Source organism: Chrysochloris asiatica, unplaced genomic scaffold (assembly GCF_000296735.1).
Source record: "Chrysochloris asiatica unplaced genomic scaffold, ChrAsi1.0 scaffold00172, whole genome shotgun sequence".
Lineage (NCBI taxonomy): Eukaryota > Metazoa > Chordata > Mammalia > Afrosoricida > Chrysochloridae > Chrysochloris > Chrysochloris asiatica.
In genome coordinates, this window is record NW_006408690.1 from 3,546,169 (window position 1) to 3,563,038 (window position 16,870).

At 40.1% G+C, this 16,870-nt stretch overlaps 1 protein-coding gene across 1 annotated transcript in view; it reads left to right on the forward strand.

The window, feature by feature from the left end:
* Positions 1–16,870, forward strand: part of ACBD5 (acyl-CoA binding domain containing 5) — a 91,760-nt gene that overhangs the window by 33,590 nt on the left and 41,300 nt on the right. The window contains exons 6-7 of the mRNA XM_006871685.1: positions 11,313–11,444; positions 15,656–15,850. Of these exons, the coding sequence (XP_006871747.1) occupies positions 11,313–11,444; positions 15,656–15,850 (327 nt within the window). The remainder of the gene's footprint in view (positions 1–11,312; positions 11,445–15,655; positions 15,851–16,870) is intronic.

Genomic DNA, 16,870 nt, shown 5'->3' on the forward strand with positions numbered 1-16,870 from the left:
GATTTACATTTAGGTCTTTAATCCATGTTGAGTTAGTTTTTATAGTGTGTGATAAAGGTTTCGTTTCATTCTTTTGCAATATTGACTTCCACTTTTGTCTGCACCATGTGTTGAGGAGACTGTCTCCTGTTCCATAAGGTTTAGCTGTAAGAAATATTAGAAATAGAATTGCTGCATCAGAAGTTACGGATGTTGAGAGGGTGAGGGGCAATGACACTGACTCATTCTGGTTGCTTGCCGACCGGCAGCGAACATCAACATCTGGGTAAATAGAGAGCCAAGCCTCTGGTTGTGAGAGGTGGTAGAGCAGGGTGAGGACCTGAAGTGAAGGCGCTGCAGATCCGAGGGGCCTTTTGCAGACCATGGGCGCCTAGCTAAGCAGCAGCCAGGGCACCCCACAGCTGCTGCAGACCCAGGGGGACTCTGAGCAGCCCTGGCCCCAGCCCAAACCTTTGAGGCCTTTGCACAACATGCGCTTTCTCATTGTTTGCACCCCCTGGTACTGAGGCCGCCAGAGTCACTGACCTCAGAGTCATAGCTCCTGTTTTTGTTTGCTTGGGCATTTCCCACCCCTTGTCTGTCCCCATCCCCTTGTGCCTCCCTTGACTCAATTTACCTCTGTTCTCCCTGGCGCCCAAGAGGTCGTGAGGACTAGAAGAAGTTGGGTAGGGTAGGGCGGTATTCCCAATGCATGTGGGACACTACCTCCCCTCTAGCCACATCTACGCTCGTGTCTGGCATTCTGGGTCCTGGGGCTGCTGAATTTTCAGGTCACAACTCCTGTTCCCCTTGACTGAGAACATAGTCCCCTACTCCCTGCCACTGGCTTCCAGATCCATCCAGGGCTCCTGTCATTTCCCCACTGCTCTAGGGAGTTTGCCCATGGCCAAATGAGAACAAACAGAAGGATGATGATGGAATGCAGTGAACCCACATTGGTTCCTCTGGGAAAAGAGATTTTGCGTGAGACAGCTCCCAGAGCAGCAGGAGTCCCTGGCTGTGCTACAGGATTTGATAACTTGGATCCCCAAAATAGACCTAAGGATCACTATTTGAGAAACACCAGCTAAAAGAATGAAGTCAGTCAGGGAAAAGTCTCAATTGTGAACCATCCTTGCAAATGAGAAATTGTGACTTTGTAGCTGGTAAGAGAGAATTAGTTCACCATGTAAACATGAGCAGGTAAGAGGTAGTTGTCTTTGCCACCAGGGAGATGGTTCTCAAACTAGATACTCCGGGAGCATGTCTTTAGGCCCTAGCTTGAGACTTCTAATTGTTGTTGTTAAGTGCCGTTGAGTCGATTCCGACCCATAGCGACCCTGTATAGTTTCCGAGGAGCAGCTGGTGAACTTGAACCACCTACCTTGAAATTCAAACGGCTTTGCAGTCTGGTGCATTAACCCACAGCGTCACATAAAATCAGTGTGAGCTGGGTTTGCACCACTTAAAGTAACCTTTGTTCTTGACTCTGGAGAAATGGCCCTTGTAGTAATTGGGTGGCTTGATTTGAGATTTGCAAGCCACACCTGAGAATTTGTGTTGCCATGTTGGGGCTAGCTAGAACAAAAAGACGCACCTGGGAGTCTCATAGCAACTAGCCTCAGGAGGCAGGTGTAGCCTGTCATGCAGGACAGCTGTTAAAATCCCTGAACACGGAGACTTACAGAGCTTCCTGGTTGGCAAGAACATCTGCTCTCAGGAGATGTTTTATTAGTTCTAATAGTTTGTGTGTATATATATATTCATTCTCTAGGATTTTATATATACAAAATGATGTCCTCTCTAAACACTGTGTCTACTGGACATGACAGCTCCCTATTGAGAAGCCTCACAGATCTTGCCCTGTGTATCTTTCCTTGCAGCCTTTTTGGCTGTAATAAATCTGTAGCCATAAGTATAGTAAAAAAAAAAAAGTTACGGATGTTTGTAAATTTTAATATGCTGCCATATTATAAGACAGGTTTTTTAATTATTATTATTTCAGTGTCTTGTTAAAAGTTAGGCCCAGTATAACAGATGCATCACTGTCATATGGACTTGTTCAGAATATGAATGAGTTAAGTGCCATGGAGTCAGTTCCAACTCACAGCAACCCTGTATTAGGGTTTCCAAGGAGCGGATGGTGAGCTTGAACCACCAACTTTGCAGTTAGCAGTCCACTGCTTATCCTACAGCACCGTACCAATAAATGAGTGGTGAGGTTTAAAATCGGAAATTTTGAGTTCTACAGCTCTGTTCCTTTTCAAGATTGTTTTGGCTATTCTGGATCACTTATATCTTAGTTACCTAGGGATGCTATACCACAAATGGTTGCTTTTAACAAACAAGTTTATTTTCTCACAGTTTAGAAGCCTAGAAGTGTGAATTTAGGGTGCTGGTTCTAGGGGACGGCTTTCTGTCTCTGTCAGCTCTAGAGAAAGGTCCTTTTCTCTTTGAGCTTCTGCTCTTGGGTAATCTTCATGTGGCTTGGCATCTCTAGTCGCCCCCATCTCAGTTTGCTAGTTTGCATTCAATCTTTTATACCTCAAAAGAGATTGAATCAAGATACACCCTACATTTATCATGCCTCATTAACATATAAAAAAAACCTCCCTTCTAAAAAGGATTATAATCACTGGCATGTTGTTGTTGATTCATATCAACCCTGTATAAGATTTCTGAGGAGTGGCTGGTGGGTCAGTCCAGTGCTTATCCTACAGCGACACACCAGGTATAGAAGTTAAGATTTACAACACATATTTTTGGGGAACACAATTCACTGCACTTCCTTTGCACATGATCAATTTGTCACTTTCTGTAAATAATGAAATGAGGTTTCGATAGATCAATTTGGGGAGCATTGCCATTCTCAGAACATTATGTCTTCCAACCTGTGAATGTGCAATGTATTTCTAGGTCCTGTGCCATCCTCACAATAGTTGTGTTGGAGTCCATTGTTGCAGCCACGGTGTCAGTCCATCTCATTAGGGGTCTTTTTCGCTGACCCTCTGCTTTACTAAGCATGATGTCCTCTAGGGAAATCAGAACCTGTCCAAAGTATGTGAGACAAAGTCTTGCCATCCTGGATCCTGGCTGTATTTCTTTTCAAGACAGATTTGTTATTCTTCTGGCAGTTCATGGTACTTTCAATATTGTTTTCTAGCACCATAATTCAAATGCTGCATCACTTCTCCAATGTTACTCATTGTCCAGCTTTCACAGAAACATGAGATGATTGAAAAGACTATGACTTAGGTCAGGCACACCTTCAAGGTGACATCTTTGCTCTTTAACACTTTAAGAGGTCATGTGCAGCAGATTTGTCCAATACATGTTTTGATTTCTTGATGGCTGCTTCCATGAGCACTGATTATGGATTCAAGTAAAATGAAATACTTGACAACTTGCATCTTTTCTCCATTTATCATGTTGTTTGTTAGTCCAGTTGTGAGGATTTTTGTTTTCTTTACATTGAGTTGTAGCCCAGACTGAAAAGTGTAATTTTTGATCTTCATCAGTAAGTGCTTCATGTTTTAATAACTTTCAGCAAGTAAGATTGTATATACAAATTCAACTGATTTTTGTATATTGATCTTATATCCTGTAGTCTTGCCAAACTATTTTATTAGTTCTAATAGTTTGTGTGTGTGTTTATATTCATTCTCTAGGATTTTATATATACAAAATGATGTCCTCTCTAAGCACATAATTTTACTTCTGCCTTTCCAATTTGGATGTCTTGCCTAATTGCCCTCGCTAGAAGCTCTAGTACAATATTGAATAGATGCAACAAGAGCTGATATCCTTGTTTTGTTTTTTTTTTAATGTTTTATTGTGAATTATGTGATAGTTTACATGGGAGAACATTGGTTTTACATTCATTCTATCATATATCGTCTCATTGCCATGGTTACAGTCCCCTCCATGCAATCCTTCCCCCTTGCCCCTCAGGTCTTCAGCACACAGTTGCTGTGTGATATCCTTGTTTTATCCTCTATGTTAGAGGAAATATGTTGTTATGAGTTTTTGTAAGTGACCTTTATCAATCTATTCTTAATTTCTTCAGCATTTTTTTTATTATGAAAGAATGTTAGATGTTATACTTTTTCTGTATATATTCAGATTATATCAACTGACTCGTCTTTTTAGTCTACTAAAATTATATTATTAGATTCATTGATTTTCAGATGTTGTACCAACATTGTACCAGCATTGCGTTTCTGGGATAAATAACACTTGGTCATGACATACAATCCTTTTTGACGATACTGGATTCTTTTTGTTAGTATTTTGCTGAAGATTTTTATGTCTGTAGTCATAGAAGATATTGGTATGTAGTTTTTTTTATGATGACTTTGTCTGGCTGTAGTATCAGGGAAATACAGACCTCATAGAATGTGTTGAGAATTGTTCCTTCCCCTGTGTTTTGTCTTAACCTGAAATTAAGTTCAGTAGGAATCTCCAGAGGAGCTCTGATAGCATAGTGGTTACGAATCAGGCTGCTAACCTCAAGGTCGGCAGTTCGAAACTACCAGCTGTTCTGCAGGTGAACGATGAGGGTTTCTGCTCCCGTAAAGATTTAAAGCCTAGGAAACCCTGTTACAGGGCTTCTATGAGTCGTAACCGACTCCACAGCACATAACAACAAAAACAAAGAATCCTAGGTAGCACAAATAGTTAAGCCCTAGACTACAAGTTGAAAGTTTGGCAGTTCAAACCCCCCAGAGGTACCTTGGAAAAAGGGCCTGGTGATGTATATTTGAAAGGCCACAGCCTTGAAAATCCTATGGAACAGTTTTACTCTGTACATAGGGGGTCTTTTACCATTAAATATAATATTATAAGTTTTTGTAAATGACCTTTATCAGTTTGAATTGACCCAACGACAACTAACCATACAGTAAATTTATTTGCTTCCAAAGTACAATGGTGGCACAGGTACAACATAGACAGTTCTATTATAAATGGGAGAAATTGGTAGGAAACAAGGGATAACAAGCATCAAACAAAAAACCCCAGCAGAACAAATTATATTAGCTCTCAAGGCCTGAAAGTAATCTTGTTCCCTGAATCATCTGGCCAGTGGTCCTGCCCTCTAGACTCAGGGAGTTGCCTGCACCCTCTGGATTCTGAGTGTGGGTGCCTTGGCCCTGAGCTCTGCCTTCTGTGCCCCCTAGAATAGCAGATAGCAATTCTCCATCAGCTTTGGGCAACCACGTTATCCTAGTACATCTGAATAATGATTCCAGTTCCTTTACCCTGGCAGGTCCTGTTCCTCTGCCCACTCTCTTCTTGACAGACCTGCACTGCAACCTCAAACTCCAGAACCAACTCTGAAACCTGGGAGGCCGTGACTCCACCCTTTTAACTGCCATTATATATATTTAAAAAATTGTGAATTGAGTGATAGTTTACCTGGGAGAACGTCGGTTTTACACCAGTCATTTCATTACAATGATTACATCATTCAGCAGTATTTGCTTCTATTCCCTCTGTTTTTTGTTTATTTTTTAATGTACACAGAAACACTCAGGAATGTATATAAACAACCAGGTGGCACATTCTGCAAGCCTACCTCCTGGCTGCCCAGCACTCAGCCTTTCTCTTTCCATGAGTCCAGAGCTCTCATCTGGTCTCTCTCCATGTCATTATCTCTGCCTCCATCTCTGGTGTCGCTGCTTCTCTGGATAGGGTCCCACATTCCACTTGTGTTCTTCTCCCTTGATGGTCCTAGGCTCCTCTTTTCTAGGACTGTAAGATTACCTACTCCCCCCTTTTTGTTACAGAACTTTACAGTTGTGATAGTCGCAATTAGTCATGATAACAATTATTATTGAATCATAAGACTCTTATCCACATCTCTTTTCACCAGACCCATCTAGAAAACTATTCAGTGGGGGCTCTACCTTCCCCTGAATCTTCTGAAACTAAACTCCCTCTTGAAAACTTGTTGTAAGTCAGTCACTTCGCGTCTTTATTACCCAACACCCCACCATTTTAGATAGCCAATGTCTAAGTTACCCATCCCTATCAACCCTGTATACAGTGAGGATTGGATTGATACTTAATGTAAAAACTCCTTCCGTCTCTCAGCTGCCATATTTTTGATACTCAGTCCCATCTTGGCCAGTAGAAACTTCATGATGCAGTCTCCAATACCCTTTTGATTTTGTATTTGACAGCTTAGTTTCTTCCAGGCATAAAATATCTCAGGTACATCTTATTTTCATGCCCATCTTAGACTCAAATATTTTCCAAGCTCACCTAGATTTTGTTTTCCTAAAGGTAAATGCTATTAAGAAGAGTAATCTGGACATCATGCATACTCACTGTTTATTGGCATTCATTGCTTCTAGGCCATTTTTATGGAACTGAACTAGGAAGGTTTTTTAAAGAAAAATATCAGAAGTTCATAATCTTATTTGTATTTAAGTTAATTTGATTTTACACATATACTCTTTTATACTAGAAATCTTTGTTCTGAATAACAGTGATTACTTTTTCCTTTGCACTATAGTGTACATCAAAGAGTTATGTACACTTGCCAATGAGTCAATTTCGAATCACAGTGACTTAGTAGGGCTGAGTAGAACTGCCCTACAGAGTTTTCTAGGCTGTAAACTTTACAGGAGAATGCCACAGCTTTCTCCCTCAGAGTGCTGGTAGGTTTGAACCACTGACCTTTTGTTTAGTTTGTTGAGACCTTAATCACTGCACCACCAGGATTTCTAAGAGTTGTTTGTTGTTGTTATGTGCCGTTGAGTCGGTTCCGACTCACAGTGACTCTGTATAGGGTTTCCGAGGAGTAGCTGGTGAGCTTGAATTGCCGACCTTGCAGTTCAAACCAACTTTGCAGTCCAGCATATTAACCCGCAGCACGACATGGGCCTGGTTTTTTAAAGTGTCTGAGATGTTGAAACTTAATATTTGGAATATAAGAAAGCATCCAAAATATATTTGTATCATTGAAAACATAGCCAAAAACTTATGGAAGAAGACTACCTTTCTGGGGCATTAATCATTTAGAAGGGCTTCAGTATCTCATGAAAGAGTTGATAGATGTTTTTAAAAACGTGGTCCTATGACGCACATCACTAGTATCAAATGGTAGTATTAAAGAAATGCATAATCTCAGATCATCTCAGACCTACTCATTGATAATTGTCATTTTTTTTTTTTTAATGTTTTGTTCATTGTGTGATAGTCTACATGGGAGAACATCAGCTTTACATTCATTCCATCATCCATCATTTCGTTGGCATAGTTATCCTGTCCATGCATCCTCACCCAACCAAGGGGTGTACCCTGTAAACCTGCACCCCCCCCCACAGTCCTCAGCCCCTTTCCATCTCCTGATCCCAAGCCCCCAGCCCCACCATCTCTTGACGTTGTCTTCTCTGTCTCCATCCCAGGCCTCACTGCCTCTCTGGGTAGGATAATAGTCATTTTTAACTAGATCTCAGGTGTGATCAGAAGTCCTGGTGTGGAACTGTAGGATAAGCACTCAACCACAAGATCAGTTTGAGCCACAGGGTTGGTGGTTCAAACTCACCAGCTGTTCCTTAGAAAGAAACCCTATACAGATTTGATATGAGTTGTAATCAACGTGATAGCACTTAACAATAATAACAGGTGATTCAGCTGAACATTTAAGTTAGATAATCTGTGATGTACTTATTCTGAATTTATGACTTTAAGGACAGTTTCCCTCTTTAAGTGATTAATCATATTAATTGATGCTTAAAAAACTTAGATATCAGAAAGACATAATAATGTGTGCAACTGAGTGTACTCAATGAAGTCCTAAAGATAAAGAATTTTAAAAATGCAATTCAAACATTTTGTTAGATTAAGATTGTTATTAAGATCAAAATTGTTTATTTATTTTTATATTTAGGCATAGAAGACTACTCTTTTTTTTTTTTTATTGTGAATTATGTGATAGTTTACATAGGAGAACACCAGCTTTACATTCATCCCATCGCATTTCATTTCATTGCAATGATCACAATCTCCTCCATGCATCATCAAACAACCAAAGGGTACAACACGCAAGTCTGCCGCCCATCCATCAGCACACAGCCCTTCTCCCTCCCTGAGTCCAGAGTCGCCAGCCTCTCCATCTGTCCACGTCATCGTTTCTGCCTCCATTTCTGGCATCACTGCTTCTCTGAGTATGTTCCCACACTCCACTCTTCTCACTTGAGGGTCCCGGGTACCTCTGCTCTTAGACTGAAAACTCAACCACTCCCCTCCTTTTGTTACAAAACATGTACCTTTACATTTCTGACCCTCACAGCCAGTCCTGATTGCAGTTATTCACAATTGTACCACAAGAGTCCTATCCCCATCTCCTTTCATCAGCCCCATCCCAACAGATTGGAAACCACTCAGTGGAGATTCTATCTTCCCCCTCCCCCTCTGGAACTAGGCTCCCTCTTGAAAGCTTGTAAGCCAGTCACTTCTTGCCTTGGTAGCCCCTCCCCCATTTTGGGTAGCTAATGTCTAAGATGCCCATCCCTATTAACCCTGTGTACTGAGGGGTGAGAATGATCCTCGCTGTAAAGATTAGTTCCCTCTTTTGAGCTACTACATCCATAAGTATAGGTCAAGTTCATCAAATTGTAGCAGATTACTCTTTTTTTTTCCTCTTCTTTCTTCTTCTAGTTAAGTTCTCATCATCCAGCCATTGAAGCCTTGTCAGGTGGGTATTGTCTGCAAGCATGGGTGTTCTTGTTCATCTTCTCTGGACGCTTCACTCTCTGCTGTAGTCCTCTATGGCCATGTCACTCTCTCTGGGCCCAGGAGTCCCCAGGCCTTGCCATACTGCTGGCCAACCAGGTCTCAACCTGGGTTCACAGGAGTCTATTGAATGAGGTCAGACCCAGCTCACAACTTCATTGCTGTTTTTGCCCCACTTCCCCTTATCTGTGACCAATGTGGTCACCAGCCAGACCACATGCCTGCTTGTGTATTTCCTTTGAGTCTTAGTCTTGTAAAGGGGTTTTCTCTGAGGGGATCCGACCACTTGTCTTGATGGCTTCTGGGCAAACAGCTTGCTTGTTCTTGTAGTAGTCAATCAGACTGCCGTTATTGTTTTTATTTTTCCTGCTGGTCTTTAAGAAGACTACTCTTTTGAAGCACTAGTCACTTGTTAGGTTGTTGTTAGGTGCCATCAAGTCAGTACTGACTCATAGCGACTCGATGCACAACAGAACGAAACACTGACCTGTACTGGGCTAACCTCACAATTGTTGCCATACTTGAGCCCATTGATACTGCCATTTTGCCTGGGGGTCTTCTTCTTTTTCTCTGACCCTCTACCCTACAACACATGCTATCCCACTTCATCAACTGGTCCCTCCTGACAATATGTCCAAAGTCTGGACATCCTGGCCTCCAAGGAGCACTCAGGCTGCACTTCTTCCAACACAGATCTGTTAGTTCTTCATAGGCAGCCCATGGCACTTTCGATATTTTCCTCCAACACCGTAACTCAAATGCATGAATTCTTCTAGGGTCTTCCTTATTCACTGTCCAGCTTTCACTTGCATATGAGGTTATTGAAAATACCATGACTTGGGTCAGGAGCACCTTAGTCCTCAAACTGACGTCTTTGCTGTTTAACACTTTAAAAAGGTCTTGTGCAACAGATTTGCCTAATGCAATATGTCATTTGATTTCTTGACTGCTCCTTCCATGAGGGTTGATGGTTGATCCAAAAAGTCTTTGACAATTTCAATCTTTTCTCCATTTATAAGAATGTTGCATACAGGAAGAAAACAAAAAGACGTTAAGAAGACAAGAAAAAGGAAAAGATCAAAAAGAATGTCAGATGAGACTCTGAAACTTGCTATACTAGTCACTTAAGGAGGGCTTTAATATCTTAGAAAGGGTTGATGGAAAAATAGTTTAATAATACTTTACTATATAGCGGCTGTCTCTTCATTTACCATGAATGCAGAGAATCACTCATCTCTAATAACTATTTTGATTGATGATATCTTATCCTTTGTCTCATTCAAAAGGAATTTAAGACAGCTTTATAATTTTTCATGTAAACCAGTAATTAAAAGTACTCAGGTATTTATGTAATAGTTACATATGAGGGTAAGTAAAAAAGTATTGCTATAATCATTGAGATGAAACAATATGTATTTTTTAGTTGTAAAACTGATGCTCGACTCTGTAAACCTCCACTCAGTTCACAATAAAAACCTTTTTTTAAAACATGCTGCTATAAAACCATAGTTGTTGTTGTTGTTACATGCCTTCAAGTCAGTTCTGACCCATAGCGACCCATAGTGTTTCCGAGGAGCAGCTGGTGAGCTTGAACCACTGACCTTTTGGTTCAAACAACTTTGCAGTCTGGCACATTAATCCACAGAGCCATACCAGAACACCATAAAACTATAGTAACCACTATTAAAGAAATGTGAAGCTATTGTTTCTTGACTTATCTGCCGTCTGGATCTATACACTATTTTTTTTTTTTTCATTATTATTGTTAATTGGGTGTAGGTTTACAGAGCAAATCTATTCCATTTATTAATTCATATAGGTCTGTACACATCCAAAAGCAATATTTCCATCTCTAATCCTTTCCAGAAGAATTCAGTTTACACCACCTCAAAATGACAGCTTTGACATCCTTGATGGTCTCAGATCATATTCTTTTGAAATGTTCTTTGATTTTTAGGAAGAGAAAAGTCTGAAAAGGAAGATCAGGGCTATAGGGTGGATGGGGTAATATTTGTCAGTGAAACTCTTATAGGATAACCTCTAAGAATGAATAGGTGTATTGTTGTGATGAGAAAATATTCCTCGATGCAACTTTCTTGGCCTTTTTCACACTAGTGTAGTTCTCAGTTTTCTGAAAACTTCTTTCATTAAGCCTATGATTGTCCTTTGTGCTTCAAGAAAATCTATCAAAATTATCCCTTTGGAGTCTCCCAAAAGAGTCACAATAACTTTGTATGCTGACCTCTCTGGCCCAGAAGATCCTCTAGGTAGCCCTTGTTTTAATTGACCTTTTTCTGAAGAAACCCTAAAGAGACTTAAGATAAAAATTACTGCAAGGACCCGTGTGCTTCCATCCACTGATCTCAGAGACATGTTTATACGCATTTGTTTAGAACAAACCAGTGTGTGTATGAGCTGGAACCCTAACACCAATACTTTTGACTTACCCTAGTATTTATTCTTAAAGAAAGGTATCTTATATCAAACTTTTTTAATTTTTAGTATACTTCAAAATGATTTTATTATTTTTAAGTTATAACATTATTTGTGAATGACAGCATTAGAAGTGAAGTCATCATTTTATATTTTAGATCTTGGTAATACTCTAACTACTCCAAATGTCAAAACCGTGAATGGTAAAGCTGAAAGCAGCGATAGTGGAGCTGAGTCAGAGGAAGAAGAGACCCGAGAAGAAGTGAAAAGAGCAGAACAAAGCAATAATGGTAAGATTTGGACAATGAACTAGTAATTTTACCTTAAGATAAAAGGATATGAACACATTTAGGCAGTTTTGGGGGGGTTGTATGAAATTAGTGCTTGTGATAAGATGTGGGCTGTGTACCAAAAGACTCTCCTACCAACTAAAGGGACAGTCAACCTTAGGCACAGATGGAATAGGGATTAATTGAAGGCTGACAAGAATAGGCCACTATGATGTTTTTTCTCTTTCCCACTTCACCCAAGTTAACATGCATCTATCCTCCATCCAGTGATCCACCCTCTCTTCACCTTCTGCCCCAGTAACCATCAAAGAATGTCTCTTTTAGTGTGAAAACTTTTTTTTTTTTTTTAACTTTTTACACCAGTGGTCTCATACAATATTTGTCTTTTTGTTACTGACATTTTACATAGAATAATGACCTCCAGGTTCATCCATGTTATAAAGTGTTTCACATATTTGTTATTCTTTAATGTTGCATAGTATTCCACTGCGTTTATATGCCATAGTGTGTTTATCCACTCTTTCATTGGTAGGCATTTCGATTGTTACTAAAAATTAAAGAATTACCTTGGAGGGGAAAAGACTGGGAGTAAAGACACAGAGAGATCTTTAAAGTTGAGAGAGATCCACTTTGACTTTGGATCCTGCACGGATACTTATTAACTGAACAATCTTGGACAAATTGCTTAACATCATTTCTTTTGCTGAAAAGGGGAATGGTACTCATTTCCAGAAAGAGCCCTGGTAAACTGGGTTGTTAATGGCAAGGTGAGCAGTTGAAAGCTACCAATCGCTCCATGGAAGAAAGATGAGGTTCAACCTGGAAACAACAGAGCTCTGTGACAGAGGAATTGAGGCATAGTCTGAATGGGTAAAAGAAGAGAAATAATGTTAAGATGCTTGACTGTCTTATGAATTTTGGTTTCCCTTGCATACTATTATAATATAGACACTTGAGGGAGAGAGAAAGGAATAGCTGGAAACATGATCATAGAAAGCTTATAAGCCTGTCTTCAGCCTATAACTGATTGGAACACCTAAAAGGGGTGCAAAAACTTGCCCAGTGAAAGGGCCTTCTTGTGTAGCCTTTGTAGTGTATAATATCTTAAGTAGAATCCTGATCCCCATCCAGAATCTTCTGAGGTGGGAAATTTTCTCTTGAAAAGATAAGCAGACCAGCCTGGAGCAGCTAGAGGAACAGAAGATACTTCTGAAAGAACGACCAGCAGGAAAAATCAAAAACAAAAACAGCAGTCTGATTTACTACCACTAAAACAAGCAAGTTGTCTTCAGGGGAGCCATCAAGACAAGCAATCAAGTCCTTTCAGGGCAAACCCCCTTCCAAGACTGAAACTCAATCAGGCATATAATCTTGCTAATCTTGCTGGTGACCAGTTTGGTCTACTGATGAATGAAAGTGGGGTAAAGTAGCAATGAAGATGTGGGCTGAGTCCAACCACGTTACATAGACTTCCGTCAACCAAGAGTATGGTGAGACCTAGGGACTCCTGAGCCCATAGACAAGGACATAGCTACTGAGGGCTAGAGTGGAGAATGAAGCATCTAGCTGATATGAAGTGAGGGGAGATGCACAAAAACACCCATACTTGCAGATAGTACCCATTTGACCTAGCTTCAGTGGCTCGATGATCAGAACTTGACTGGAAGAAAGAAGAGGAAAAAAAGTGTAATATGCTACAATTTGATGAACTTGACCTATACTTATGGATGTAGTAGCTTAAAATACCAACCTAGAGGGAAGGAATCTTCACAGCAAGAATCATTCCCATCCCCTCTGTACACAGGATTGATAGGGATGGGCAAATTAGACATTGGATACCTAAAATGGGGGGTGGGGTGGGCTATAAAGGCATGAAGTGATTGGCTTACAAGTTTTCAAGAGGGAGTTTAGTTTCAAAGGGTGCAAGGGAATGTAGTAGCTTCACTGAGTGGTTTCATCCTGTGTAGACAGGTCTGGTGAAAGGAGATGGGGATAAGATTCTTGTGGTTCAATAGTGAGTAATTATTATCAGGACTGGTTGCAATTGTTGCAACTGTAAAGATAGATGTTTTGTAGCAAAAAGAGGAGAGTAGTTGATTTTGCAGTCCAGGAGCGGATGACCTTAGGACCATCAAGGAAGAAGAGCGGGAGTGGAGCACGGGACCCTATTCAGAGAAGCAGCGACACTAGCAATGGAGCGGCTGGGGACTCTAGACTCAAGGAGGGAGAGGGGCTGTGTGCTGGCAGCTGGGGGGGCAGGCTTGCAGGGTATGCCCTTTGGGTGTATGAATGATTGTATATATATTCTTGAGTGTTTTGGTGTACATCCAAAAAAACCAACCAAACAAAGAAACAAACACAAAAAACAGAGGGAATAGAAGCAAATACTGTTGAATGATGATGTATGGAGGGGATGATAATCATTGCAATGAAATGAAATATGATAGGATGAGTGTAAAGTTGATATTCTCCCATGTATAAACTATCACTGAATTCACAATAAAAACTTCAAAAAGAAGAAAGAAAAAAAGATGAGGCTTTGTGCTCCCATAAGGATTTATAGCCTTGGAAACCCTATTCAGGGTTGCTATGAGTTGGAACCAACTTGGTGGCACACAACCACCACCACTCATTTCCAGTGTCATCCCTGGGCGGGACCAATAAAAAATTTGAAAAAGCTATTGTCCCACATGTAGTGCCTCAGAAATTGCATTAGAAATGTATTAACAACTTGTCGTCATTGTATTGATATCAACCCATGGCGACCCCAGTGTGTCAGAGTAGAACTGTGTTTCATAGGGTTTTTTTTGAAACTTGTATTGTAAATTGAATGATAGTTTACATGGGACAGCATTGATTTTACACTCATCCTATTGTATTTTGTTTCATTGCAATGATTACTATCCCCTCCATGCATCATCATTCAACAGTATTTGTTTCTATTCCCTGTGTTTTTGGGTTTTTTTGATGTACACAAAAACACTCAGGAACATATAATCATTTAAACAACCCAAGGGCACATACTGACAGCCTGCCTCCTGGTTGCCAGCACACAGCCTTTCTCTTTGCATGAGTCTCTAGAGCCTTCAGCTGCTTTTATCTTTCCATGTCCTCATCTCTGCCTCCATCTCTGGTGTTACTGCCTCTCTAGTTAGGGTCCCACATTCCGCTCATGCTCTTCTCCCTGATGGTCTTAGGGGCCTCTGTTCCTGGAATGTAAGATTAACTACACCCCCTTTTTATTACAAAACCTCTACCTTTACAGTTATGACAATAACAATTAGTCATGATAACAATCATTCACTTTTTATTTTGTTTTGAAGTTTTTATTGTGAATTGAGTGATAGTTTACATGGGAGAACATCAACTTTACACTGACTGTTTGACTGCAATGATTACTATCTCCTCCGTGCATCATCATTCAACAGTAGTTGCTTCTATTCCCTCTGTTTTGGGGGTGGGTGGGTGGGTATGTGTCTTCCTAGGGTTTTCAGTGACTGATTTTTCAGAAGTAGATAATCAGACTTTTCTTCCAGTGCTTCTCTGAGAACACTCAAAACTGCAAACTGTTCAGTTAGCAGTCAAGTCTTTTAAGTGTACCACCCAGAGACTCTAGAAATTTATTTGTTTCAGTTATTATTTCAACATAAATATGCCTGTGCTGCCAGAGATAGGAGACAAGTTAAACTTTCTGTGTCTCATTAATACTAGCATGGAAAGCAGAGAATAGGATACAAACTCAAAATGTTGATGAAGAGGGACGATTGGGGTACTACTACTACATTAAGGTTATTGCTCATAAGAATATCAGTAATTAATGGGAAAAATATTTCAGAAAGAGGAAGCAGGAAGATACAATAGCAAACCGTACAGTTTAATTTTGCCTTCCATTTTCAGTGAGGTATGATGAATGATACCTTCTTTGAAGGATCTTCTTAATGGTTCTTGATTGATTTGCTCTACTGGGTCTTATAGAGCAATTTTCCTGTGCTTGAAAGAGTTTAAAGACCTAGTCAACAAAGTTGGGTGAGTTTATGTCAAATGATAAACCTGCTTTCAAGGAGCCACCCTCTCTCTGATCCAAATACAAACCCATGTGCAGAGATTTTGATAGGTTGGGGAAATGAATCACAGATGTTGCAAAACATAGAAGATGTAGAAGTTGACCGATTATGAACTTTGATTAATTCCCTCCATTTTTTTCATAAAAGACAAGAAGATGATGAAAAAATCAGCAGACCATAACAGTTTGGAAATGGTTGTTACCAATGGCTATGATAAAGACAGCATTGTTCAGAATGACCTTCACACTAGTTCTTCTCTGAATGGCAAAAGCATTGAAGAAGTCAAACTTTTAGAGCAAAACTGTGAACAAACTGGAAAAACTACTGTCTGCATTCACCACGGTACTGTCCCTTAATAATTCTTTTTCCTATGAATCAAGTATTCCATTAGTATGTTTTGGGATATTTAGGAGCAATATAGGATTAAAAATGCTTATTTATTAGTATCTTCTTGTTGTTAAGTGCTGTTGAGTCAGTTCCAACTCATAGCAAGCTGTATAATGTTTCTGAATAACTGCTGGTGGGTTTGAACCTCCTTCCTTGCAGTTAGCAGCCCAGTGCTTATCATACAACACCACACCCAGACTCTAATAGCATCTTGTTATTGTTAAGTGCCATTGAGTCGGTTCCAATCCTTAGTGACCCTGTATAGTGTTTCTGGGGAGCAGCTGGTGAGTTTGAAACACCAAACTTGCCAGCGTATTAACCCGCAGCACCACAGTTTATTCATTTATAAGGAGTTATAGCTGTGAAGGAGTCCTTTTGTGACAAGATCGGTTTGAACCTCAAGGTTGGTAGTTCAAACCCACCAGCTGCTCCTCAGAAACCCTGTACAGGGTCACTATGAGTTGAAACCAACTTGCTGGCACTTAACGATGACACCAACCAACAGCTGTAAAAGACTGAATTAGGGTCAGGATTTTTATATTTTTCTTGAGAGTTTTTTTTTTTTAAAGCTTTTTATTATGAATTAATTGATAGTTAAAATTGCAGAAAGTTGCTTTTGCACTCAACCAATCACACTTTGCTTCATTGCAATGATTACAATCCCCTCTATGCACCATCAGCTAACAGTATTTGCCTCTATTCCCTCCCCTTCCTCCCTTGATGTGCACAAAAATACACAGAAATATACAATTGTTTAAACAACCGAAGGGCACATTTTGCAAGCCAGCATCCTGCCCATCAGCACACAGCCTTTCTTTTTCCCTGAGTCTACAGTCCTCAGCTGCTCTATCTACAGAGTTTTTTCAAATTGTGCTATTATATATAATATTAAAAATGTAATCCTTTAAGTTTTTACTTTTATTCATGATATTCTTTTAACCCAAACCACTGATGACATGAGACCTTTGCTGAAAC